This window comes from Monopterus albus, unplaced genomic scaffold, assembly GCF_001952655.1.
Source record: "Monopterus albus unplaced genomic scaffold, M_albus_1.0 scaffold339.1, whole genome shotgun sequence".
Lineage (NCBI taxonomy): Eukaryota > Metazoa > Chordata > Actinopteri > Synbranchiformes > Synbranchidae > Monopterus > Monopterus albus.
The window spans coordinates 238,967-249,986 of NW_018128219.1; the positions used below are offsets into that span (position 1 = coordinate 238,967).

The following is an 11,020-nucleotide window of genomic DNA, read 5'->3' on the forward strand; positions in this document are numbered from 1 at the left end:
ATGACCTGCAACTTCTTACTTCTAAACTCTGACAAATCCGAAGTTATTGTGCTTGGGCCTGAAAACCTTAGAAATCTGCTGTCTAATCATATAGTTACTTTAGATGACATAGCCCTTAATGACAAGGCTCCATCGTATCTTAAAGACCTTATAGAGCCTTATCATCCTAACAGAGCACTTGGCTCTCAGAGTGCAGGTTTACTTGTGGTTCCTAGAGTCCACAAAAGCAGAATGGGAGGCAGAGCCTTTAGCCATCAAGCTCCTCTCCTATGGAACCAACTCCCAGTCTCAGTTCGGGAGGTGGACACCCTCTCTACCTTTAAGATTAGACTTAAGACATTCCTTCTGTTCCAGTGTGTTACTGCCTATGAATTACCGTTTTCAAGTGCATTAACCGGAATTACTCCTGGTCAACAGCTTAGCTATTAACGAATTGATGTTGCATGGCATATACATGTGGTAACGTCCGGCGTTTCTCCCGACTTAAAGACCTTACTGCAAAGTTGCATATAATCGGGCGTTTAACATATCATCAGAACAATTAAATACAATACCTGACACGGCCGTAATGAATGTAAAATTGAAGGCGATAGACCGCACAAAACCTTCGCAATTGCTTTAGTGTAGGCAGCCATATTGTCTGTCATAGTGGGGTTGTAGGTGAAAGGTCAAAGATCATATTATAGCTATATGAAATACGTATTAGATTAAAGTGTGATAATCTATAAATCAGTTATATTATGCACAAAACCGCGCCCTGTCATTTTTGTTTACGTTTGTTGGGTTTAGATGATTGTTAAAATATAGCTTTATCTCTGTCGCATTTCATCCATGCCACGAGGGCAGTGACAGACAAGTCAGGCGCCATTTTGAATAAATATTAAAAACAAAAATTATGTATAAAAGAACATGTACAATCCAGCTAAATCAACCAAATGCGTTAGCATTGCTTGGTATATCCCCATTGATGCCATAACGCAATATTTTAAAGAACGCTATATGAAGTAATTAAAGATAACAGTTTCTAAATGTGAGAAACGCCATTATACCCTTCACTAGGAAGAGAAGGTCATTAGCCACCATTTTGTTTCTGCGAACGTCGAGAGGGGAAAAAATGCTACCGATGACGTGAAAAACGTCACGTCTATAAAAGCGAGGTCCCTCCTCTCGAGCTCATTCCTGGATTTGGTCAAAGGTAAGTGAAGTTATAAGGACAGTAAGGCGTATTTTCCACTCTTTGCTTAGTTCGAGATTCCTACCTAATGTATTCATAAAACAACAAAAGGCGAAAGACGAGAAAACTATGGCTGCTGAAATTGAATATGTGTTTTTGTGTGTTTTGCAGGTATGAATTTGCTTTGCCGAAGACTGAACCGTCGAGGACTTTGAACAACTCTACTCAAATTCATATTTTTTTCTTCAAGTAATGGACATTTGATTACTATTTTTGCCTCCACCTTGTTCCTGAAGGAAAGGCTAGCTTTTAGCTATCACAGCCCCACCCATAAGAAGTCTTTCATTTGATAAAAAAAAAACCATGAAGGTTAATGATATAAAGTTTATGAAACAAGATATATAAGTGCTTGAAAGCACACTATATTATACCCGAGACGCTGAGGATCTATAGTATCAATAGTAAGTTGACTTTTGAAGTTGAATCGAAATTCCTCAAATGAAAATAGTCGTAGATAGTAGGCTAGCTAGCGGTAGCTGGCTAGCAGGCAACGTACGTTAGGTTGGTTCTTAGCAAACAATTTGAATATAGTCAGTTTTCGTATGAGCTCACACAGGAAAGTGTACGGAAGCGCAAGGCTCCGTTTCTTTGTGTGTGAGACGGAATGGGCGACTTGAACAAATAAAACTAGCCAGTGAATCCGCAAAAATAACCATAAGCAATCTAATCATAAAGATTGCCTTAGGCACAGAAAGCAAATTTAAGATAATGAAGTCGGACTTTTTGCCTGCCAAATTTGCTTTATAGGGGCTGCTCTGCGGAACGAACACCCACAGCAATCTGTACATAAAGATTGCATTAGTTTGAAGATTGTGGACATGTGCCGGTGATATATGGTGAAATGTTGGTAATTATAGCACAGAGACTTAACGAAACCCCGCATCATGTTCTCGGCAATCTGTGGATAAAGATTGCAGGATGACTCAAGCGAAATGGTCTTTCGAAGCACAAACAGTCGGGATTGGCAAATATGGTGGAATAGTTGTTTGCTTGCCGGACAGCTCGGGGGGCTAGCCGCGCTCTCTGACCAACATTTGGGACGTTTTAGTGACTGAAATGCAGAACAAGTATAGACTGATGTTCATCGCATTGTCAGACTGCTATACGCGTACGGTTCGCTAGATATCTGGTGTTTGGTACCTTGTTTTTCTGTCAGTCAGTATGGTCTTTGCTATGATAGCCACTGTTGTTCACGCAGTGAACGGTTTGCCGTTGTGGAAGTGGTTAACAGAGGGAGGGCTCAAATTAGCAGCCAGCCTCCTGCCCCCTCCCCTCTGCAGGCCTGTTTTCAGCTAGGACGGGATAAGCACAAGCCTTTTATAGGCCGCCTGCACCGCTGCGAGGGCGTTTTACAGTGTCATTTGATTCATTGTGTTTGTCCTTGATGAATATACCTCATTTACTTATTCATAGTCAAGTGTTGTTGTGCAACTGTTCTAAAAATACTTTCCTATAGAAGGCTTGGTCATCAGAACAGTCAGATTGTTTTGCCAAAATGTACCAGAGATATGTAATGACATCACAGTTTGACCGCACAAATAATCTTACTCTTCCCCACTCGTCCAGGAACCAGTGCCATGTTTAACACTGATGTGTATATGTATAACAATTGTGACATTTACAGGAATTTGGTTATTTGCAGTGTTGTGGAGGTCTGAGACTATATAAAACTTCTACAACAACAGTTACACGGGTAAGACCTAACTGATTCCTCACATCATGACATTTCCACTAAATTAATTTCCACTAGAATTGCAGGTTCTGTACAAATTGGTGCAAAAATGGTTTTGTTATAAAATGCATAAACATGGGAAAATGAGTGCATGCATACAAGGCTCAACCAAGTGTGTGTGTGTGTGTATAGTCTAGCCTAAAAGGTTAAATAAGACCCTTTATCATGATAATTTTAAAATCATAAAAGTAAAAGCAGTCATTTAATGAAGTCTTGACTATTTCATATTGGACATTTTAAGGATAAGTAGATGTGTTAATAATCTGAAACATCATCACCATTCAGTGACAAATTTGTTTACAGTTCAGACCACTGACGTAATGTTGCACTAACAGTTGTGTTTGTAACATTTCTAAATTGTGTAACTACACAGACAGCACTGTACAAGTGTGTAAACAAAAACTAACCTGTAGGTGGCAGTAAGTGACCTGATTGGCCAGAAGGGTTGGCAGTGATCTCATTAACACTAGTCCAACCTTTAGCCTGACATTTAACATTAAGAAGGGTGCAGACTAGTAATTAATAATACAGTTTTCAAGCACTTCATACAATTAAGAAGCATGTTTTAATTTGGTGGAGCATATAATTTGAATTGTAGGCTACCATTCATCTTTTCAGCAAATACCAATGTTATTTTAGTGGGAAAAATGTTTGTTTTTGTTTTTTTACAAGGGATAATTGATTTTAATGTTTCCATTCTGTTCCCATTCTCCTTGTTTTTGCACAAATGTGAATGTGATAGACATGCTATTAAAAAGTTAAAAAAAAAAACTTCAGTAACATTTCTTGCAGAAATCACTTTGGCCACTTTTGTTTTAACACAACTTACCTCTTGTGTTTGATACATATAGAGATGTGAAAACAAATAATAGTTATGTATGTTGAATGCATATAAATAATATTAATACTTGGGTAGAGTTTTTTTTCCCCCATTTAGGTCTATTCTTTGTTAATGAGTAGGTAAATAGTTGAAATGAAATGATAAACACAAAAAGTCAGTTTATTGTCAATGTGTAATGCACTAGTTTTAAAAACTTTTTTTTTTGTCTACATTGCTGCTGCCTAGACTGAACTGGAATACACAGTGTTGCTTCACACACAAAAATTATATCTGAATGTCCTGCCGTGCAAAAAAATCGTCCTAGACAGGATTATGCTACAGTGTCCTGCCCTTGTTCTAGATGAACTGGTGTCGAGTTGGCCCCGTGAAGCATCTCACAAACATCCCAAGTATGAGGCAGTACACTGAAGCTGTCGTGCGCTGTGGATGTTTGACTGCCAGAACAACAGAATGCTGTGTGGCTGGAGGACGATGCTGCTGGCTGTACTTTTAATGATTTGTATGTCACCTTGATTGCCAGATCATCAATCCAGATAGTGTGGGATAGTTCTTTCTTTTTTTCCCTGATATGCAGATACTGGACAGCAGATCAGAGTAGAATTGAATCTTGAATCACAACTTTGTTACTTGGATTGTAAGTAGGACTGTTTGGCAGCTTCATAAATATGCAGCTCAAACCTCAGTGAATCTGAAGAAATGTTGATGGCCGCCTCATGGTGTTGATCTCCTGATTTTGGCATCAGTTACTTTATGTTGATTGCATTACCTTGATGCCAGCAGGTTGGTGGTGTTGTCTACTGATAAAGTGAGAGGATTCAGAGTGGAATCTAGGTGGTGTTTCAGGATGGGGTGAATCTGACCGTAGTGATCTTGTTGGCCTGATGCAGTTTTACATGAACCCGTTTCTGTGGCTTCAGACTTTTGGAACAGAACAGAAAGGAGTTGTTCAGTCCTAAATCCTAAAAAATGGTCTGGGTGGAGTTCTGTAGCATGGAGCTCAATTTTCTATTTGACAGGCAAATAGTCCTGAATGAACAGTTCTTAAATATCACTAAAGATGAAAGATTGCTTGTACATATCATAAATGTAATACACCCAAGTTCTGTTGGTATGTGTATTAACTGTTTGATGTGTGTATTCCAGATATGGCAGGGGGACCAGTGGACCCCAGAGAGATTTTGAAGGGTGTGGAGAACCTGCTAGGGAAGGATGGAGAGCTCCGCAGCCTGGAGGGAGTCCCAAAGGTGTTTAGGTGAGGAACTGAAATTAGATGAGCATTTCTGTGCCTTCACATTTGAAGCTGTAACAGCTCATAACTCTTAACACTAGGATATATCTTAACATCCTTGCTCTTTGTCAATGCAGCCTTATGAAAGCTTCTACCAAGATGGTCAGTAGATGTATGTACCTCAACATCCTGTTGCAGACAAAATCTCACGATGTTCTTAACCGGTAGGCCTTATTTCAGTTTTATACACTATCTATTGCAAGTCTTGGTATACAGTTACAAGAAAAAGTAATGCATTGTTTGCAATTTCCTGGTTTTCTGCATAAATTGGTATAACTGAAATGTGATGTGATGTGATCTTCACCAAAGTCACAAATATCAACAAACTGATAAAGCTGGTAAAACATGTCATGATCTTTCATGTCTTTATTGAACACGCAAGTTAAACATACAAAGTGATGGTGGGAAAAGTAATGGCAGCGCCAGGATTCTGATATCGCTAAATGTCAGCAAACTTGGAATCTGATCAATGAAAGATCATGACTGTTTGTGTTTTATCAGCTTAGAAATATTGTGTTTGTTGATATTTGTGACTTTGGTGAAGATCAAACAATGCAATTGCCACTTTAAAAAGTTGTGATCATTTGAGTATTTATCACCATGTGTTAACACGTTTGTTGATCTGAAAGTAAAATCTGTGATTCCTTAATACCTCAATTCATCCTTCATTCTAAATCAGTTGTTCTGTTTGTCATGCAGCTTTATCAGAGTTGGTGGCTACAGGCTGCTCAACTCCTGGCTCACCTACTCAAAAACCACCAGTAACACCCCCCTGCTGCAGCTCATCCTGCTCACACTGCAGAAGCTGCCTCTCAAAGTGGACCACCTCAAACAGGTACTGCCTTTGGTTATCCACCAGACACACTTCCAATACCCTATGCAGGCAGCTGTAAAAACAAAACCTGCTTTTATATTCTCCCAGAACAACACGGCCAAGCTGGTGAAGCAGCTGAGCAAGAGTGCAGAGACTGAAGGTCAGTTTGCTTGAACATCAAAAATCCAGACTCGTTTGCACAGACAGCAGTGTGCACTCCACTAATGTTCTTGGCTTTTGTTTCAGACTTGAGGAAGCTGGCATCTGTGCTTGTAGATGGCTGGATGGCAACTATCCGCTCCCAGAGCGTCTCAAGCAGTGGCAACTCTCCTGCTGGTACAGCCTAATCGGGTTACCTTTATAAGTGCCTCTTTGTTCACAGTTCCTCCTTCTCACAACCGTTTGTATGATGCACTATATCTTCTAGATAAGAAAAAAAAGAAAGAGGAGAGCCGAATGCCGGTGAGGGATGTGAAGGAAAAGAGTGGAGATGAGGAGAAGAAGAAGGAGAAGCCCAAAGCTCATGCACCCAGCCACACAAAGATTCGCTCCATAGGTACGTGTAACATTTTGAGGAGTGTTGTAGTCCACCTTGAACATTTGATTTTTAAAAGCTCGTAAAAACAATCGGTATGGCTCCTGTTGTGTAGGATTGGAAATGGACACTCCCAGCCTGGCCCCTGCTAAGAAGACACCTGCTGCCCCACAGCTGGGTGACAAGTACAACATCAAGCCTCCAGTCCTCAAGAGGCCCAGGTACACAGGCCTGTCACCTCCCTGACTCATTGGTTCTCACAGGTGGCTGATGATATTACTGACATGTTTATGTTGCTTTCCCTCAACAGCTCTGGTCCATCAGATGCTCCACCTCTAGAGAAAAAATACAAACCTCTAAATACCCCGTCTAACTCTGCCAAAGAGATCAAAGTCAAGATCATTCCAGCACAACGTAAGTTCCAACACACATCACATTTTAGCTGTGTTTTTTAAGAGTGAGTGTTGATGTAGCACAACACTGTGGTGTTTACTGCTCCTTTGTGTCCACACTGCAGCAATGGAGTGCACAGGATTCTTAGATGCTCTGAACTCTGCCCCAGTGCCCGGGATCAAGATCAAGAAGAAGAAGCTGAGTGCCAGTACTACAGCCAGTACCAAGGCTGTTTCCCCCACTTCTAACAAGGTACTGACAGAGCTTAGTAGTTTCAGATATTCTAGACAGTGTTAGTCGAAAACATCCTCAGAATATTTTTTAAATGAAAAAAATTTACATTTTTGTACAGTATAATGTTTTTAATATACATAAATTGTATATTAAATTGTTTTTATTTTCCCCTAATAATCAGAATAAATATAATTCTGCTCTGATATTTTTAACCAAGCATAATGTGCTGCTGCTTCTACTGATGGAAATAGTAAATGGATAATCAGAACATCGGTCTGTCCGTCTCATGCAAGACCTCCAAGAATTAGAAACTGTTCGCTGTCCACCTCTGTCTTTTTTGTCAAATATAATCTAAAACGTGTCTCACTTGTTCTGGTTTTCTTGTCAGGCCAATCCCTTCGACAGTAAAACCTCTGTATATTCTTCATCCTCTACGAAACCATCGTCTCCCGAAACTGCTGCTCCCAACACACCTGATGAAAACCAGGAGCCAGAGCAACCTGGGACCCCTGTTCCCTCTGAGGACCCTGAGGCCTCAGACAATGGTAAGGTCCTTACAGATTCTCACCTATAGGAGTTTAATGAGTTTCTTTGACAAAACACTAATATCGCAGTGATACGGGATTTTTACAGTATGATAACCATCTCAGAAGAAGTCACAATGTTATGGTTTACAAAATTACATAATCTACCTTTATTTGGTATCAGCTATGAGTCTCAAAGGAATAGAGAACAGAAGGCTCTTTTTTTCTATTGAAAGTGATTGTGACTGTCAAGTTGAGCTGTTCTACACAGCTCAATTGAACCTAAATAATAAACAGAAATGGATATAAAATGGATTTTTTTTAAAAGCACATAACTATAACATGGTATGTAATTTAAGCATGTTAGTATGCATGTTATTCACATTGTTTACTTAAGTGAAAGTACTAATATCACACGGTTAAAGTAGCTTACTCTCTTATAAGTAAAAGTCCTGGAATTAAAATGTTAAGTAAAAGTAACTATTTATAACAAAAATGTTCTAAAGTATTAAAAATGTTATAGTAACACCTATGACATCACATTAGCAGCCTGTCACTCGTGCCCTGATGTAAAAGCAGGACATGACTGTCTTAGCTGGTTAAGCTGCAGCTCTGCTGAACTAGTTTGTGTCCAAGTGCAGCTACTGAATATTTTCATTAGGGATTAAACTGCTGATTATTTGCCGTCATGATGCTCTAAACAATTATCAGAGCCAGCAAGTGTGTGTGTGTGTGTGTGTGTGTGTGTGTGTGTGTGTTTCTAGGTTCAGATCAGGACCAGTGTGAGTTAGTGTAAGTTAGATTAGTGAATGAAAAGAAAATGTGAGAAATTATTTTGATAGCGCATTTTATGACGTTTACACGCTCACCCATTTTATTGTTTGGGATTAAAGCTATAAATGGGACGCATACTTTGCTCTGTATGGAGGGGTGGTGATCGTTTTTGAGATATCCAAAATAATCTTTTTTAGTGGATGGAGTTTGGTGATGTCAGTCTCCTCCCTTCTGCCATTTGTCGGGCAGTCAGGGAGGAAAGGTGCACACAATTGCGTTTTGTCTTCAGTACCGGTAATAGGCACATGTGCATGGTATGATAACGTCAGTTTTCATACCATGGTATATGGTGAAACCAGGATACAGCGTAGCCGAGACACAACCTTAAGCTTTTTCCTAGTTTCATTGCAAATGATGGCGTTCTTGATCAACTGACACATTTGTTTCCCATTTTCTCGTTTGCAGGTGAGAAACCTAATGCCCTGGCAGAACCACGTGGAGAAGAGGAAAGCTTGACCAAGAAAGGCAAGAAGAAGAAGACTGTTCACTGGGCTGAGGAGGAGCAGCTCAAACAATACTTCTACTTTGACCTAGATGAGACGGAGAGAGGTAAGACATAGTGCAGACAGCAGTGTGTCTGTAAATCAGCTGAAAAAATATTATTCATGATATTGTTGCACTTTATTCACAGTGAATGTCAACAAGATCAAGGACTTTGGTGAGGCTGCCAAACGGGAACTGATGATGGACAGGCAGACGTTTGAAATGGCCCGTCGACTGTCCCATGACACCATGGAAGAGAGGGTTCCCTGGACGCCCCCGAGGCCTCTGACCCTGGCTGGGAGCTTGGTCACCTCCGGGGCCAACAGCACAGAGAAACTCACCCAGAGAGACCGTGAGATGGGCATACTGCAGGAGATCTTCCTCAGCAAAGAGAGGTAGGATATTGGATGTGTCTTTGGTAGCTTTTTAAATTTTTCCTGGGTATTTGGGCTACAAATTCCAAAAAGTGAAGGCAGTGTTAAAAAATCTGAACTGTTGATGCTTTCAATATGTTTCTATATGTTAGAATTTTGGGGTGAGAGCCTGCGTGTGTGTTAACAGTTTCCCATTCTTCCTTATCACTAGTGTGCCTGACAGTCCACATGAACCAGACCCAGAGCCTTATGAGCCCATGCCTCCCCGTCTCATCCCCCTGGATGAGGTTAGCACACCCCAAAGCACCAACATTCAGCCTCTCATATTTCTCTCTTTAATAGAAACACATTGTGCAATACCTTACTTGCTAAGCTGTCTGTCTCCATTGTAGGACTCCTCCATGGTGGAAGATGCTTATGCTGAGCCCATGGACACCACATCACAGCAAGGCTCTGCCATGGCCCAGGGCGAGAGCTCCAAGCTGCCACCTGTCCTAGCCAATCTCATGGTCAACCTGAGCAACACCTCCCGCAGTCCACAAGCTACAAACACTGTTAGCAGCACTGTGGCTCCAGCTGTCAATGTCCAAGAGCTGCTGTCTTCCATAATGGTAAATATATAAGTATTATTAGATATGCAGCAGGAGAAGCTTGTTTTTATCTGTTTGGTTTTTGTGACATTCTGGGATTCAGGTTTACTTCTCTTTAAAGTTCTTTGGCTCTGTGACAGATTTCTGGCATGGGGACATTTTTGATTTGACATTTATTTCTACATATCCATTTGACAATGGATATATAGAACATTTTCTCACATTTTTTTTGTCGTGTAAGAATAGGCCTATGGCTGTAGCCTATATACAGTGGGTACGGAAAGTATTCAGACCCCCTTAAATGTTTCACTCTTTGTTATATTGCAGCCATATGCTAAAATCATTTAAGTTCATTTTTTTCCTTATTAATGTACACACAGCACCCCATATTGACAGAAAAACACAGAACGTTTGACATTTTTGCAGATTTATTAAAAAGGAAAAACTGAAATATCACATGGTCATAAGTATTCAGACCCTTTGCTCAGTATTTAGTAGAAGCTCCCTTTTGAGCTAATACAGCCATGAGTCTTTTTGGGAATGATGCAACAAGTTTTTCACACCTGCATTTGGGGATCCTCTGCCATTCCTCCTTGCAGATCCTCTCCAGTTCTGTCAGGTTGGATGGTAAACGTTGGTGGACAGCCATTTTCAGGTCTCTCCAGAGATGCTCAATTGGGTTTAAGTCAGGGCTCTGGCGGGGCCATTCAAGAACAGTCACGGAGTTGTTGTGAAGCCACTCCGTTATTTTAGCTGTGTGCTTAGGGTCATCGTCATGTTGGAAGGTGAACCTTCGGCCCAGTCTGAGGTCCTGAGCACTCTGGAGAAGGTGTTCGTCCAGGATATCCCTGTACTTGGCCACATTCATCCTTCCCTCGATTGCAACCAGTCGTCCGGTCCCTGCAGCTGAAAAACACCCCCATAGCATGATACTGCCACCACCATGCTTCACTGTTGGGACTGTACTGGACAGGTGATGAGCAGTGCCTGGTTTTCTCCACACATACCACTTAGAATTAAGGCCAAAAAGTTCTATCTTGGTCTCATCAGACCAGAGAATCTTATTTCTCACCATCTTGGAGTCCTTCAGGTGTTTTTTAGCAAACTCCAGGCGGACTTTCATGTGTCTTGCACGGAGGAGAGG

The 11,020-nt window shown here is 40.8% G+C and overlaps 2 protein-coding genes across 5 annotated transcripts in view; one reads left to right on the plus strand and one right to left on the minus strand.

Moving 5' to 3' along the window:
• Positions 1-848, minus strand: part of mrps18b (mitochondrial ribosomal protein S18B) — a 5,325-nt gene extending 4,477 nt beyond the window's left edge. The window contains exon 1 of the mRNA XM_020624813.1: positions 555-848. Coding sequence (XP_020480469.1) covers positions 555-647 — 93 coding nt within the window. The 5' untranslated portion in view covers positions 648-848. The remainder of the gene's footprint in view (positions 1-554) is intronic.
• Positions 849-1,256: 408 nt separating this feature from the next.
• ppp1r10 (protein phosphatase 1, regulatory subunit 10) overlaps positions 1,257-11,020 on the plus strand; it is a 13,291-nt gene continuing 3,527 nt past the window's right edge. Inside the window, exons 1-16 of one of the 4 annotated variants that reach the window (XM_020624810.1) lie at positions 1,257-2,342; positions 2,877-2,927; positions 4,951-5,059; positions 5,173-5,259; positions 5,795-5,930; positions 6,018-6,069; positions 6,156-6,245; positions 6,337-6,465; positions 6,560-6,665; positions 6,755-6,858; positions 6,962-7,089; positions 7,460-7,616; positions 8,835-8,978; positions 9,061-9,307; positions 9,498-9,573; positions 9,679-9,897. In XM_020624810.1, coding sequence (XP_020480466.1) covers positions 4,953-5,059; positions 5,173-5,259; positions 5,795-5,930; positions 6,018-6,069; positions 6,156-6,245; positions 6,337-6,465; positions 6,560-6,665; positions 6,755-6,858; positions 6,962-7,089; positions 7,460-7,616; positions 8,835-8,978; positions 9,061-9,307; positions 9,498-9,573; positions 9,679-9,897 — 1,782 coding nt within the window. In that variant the 5' untranslated portion in view covers positions 1,257-2,342; positions 2,877-2,927; positions 4,951-4,952. Of the gene's footprint in view, positions 2,343-2,579; positions 2,928-4,148; positions 4,307-4,950; positions 5,060-5,172; positions 5,260-5,794; positions 5,931-6,017; positions 6,070-6,155; positions 6,246-6,336; positions 6,466-6,559; positions 6,666-6,754; positions 6,859-6,961; positions 7,090-7,459; positions 7,617-8,834; positions 8,979-9,060; positions 9,308-9,497; positions 9,574-9,678; positions 9,898-11,020 lie in introns of those variants that run through there. The other 3 variants (XM_020624809.1, XM_020624811.1, XM_020624806.1) reach the window with 3 other exon arrangements.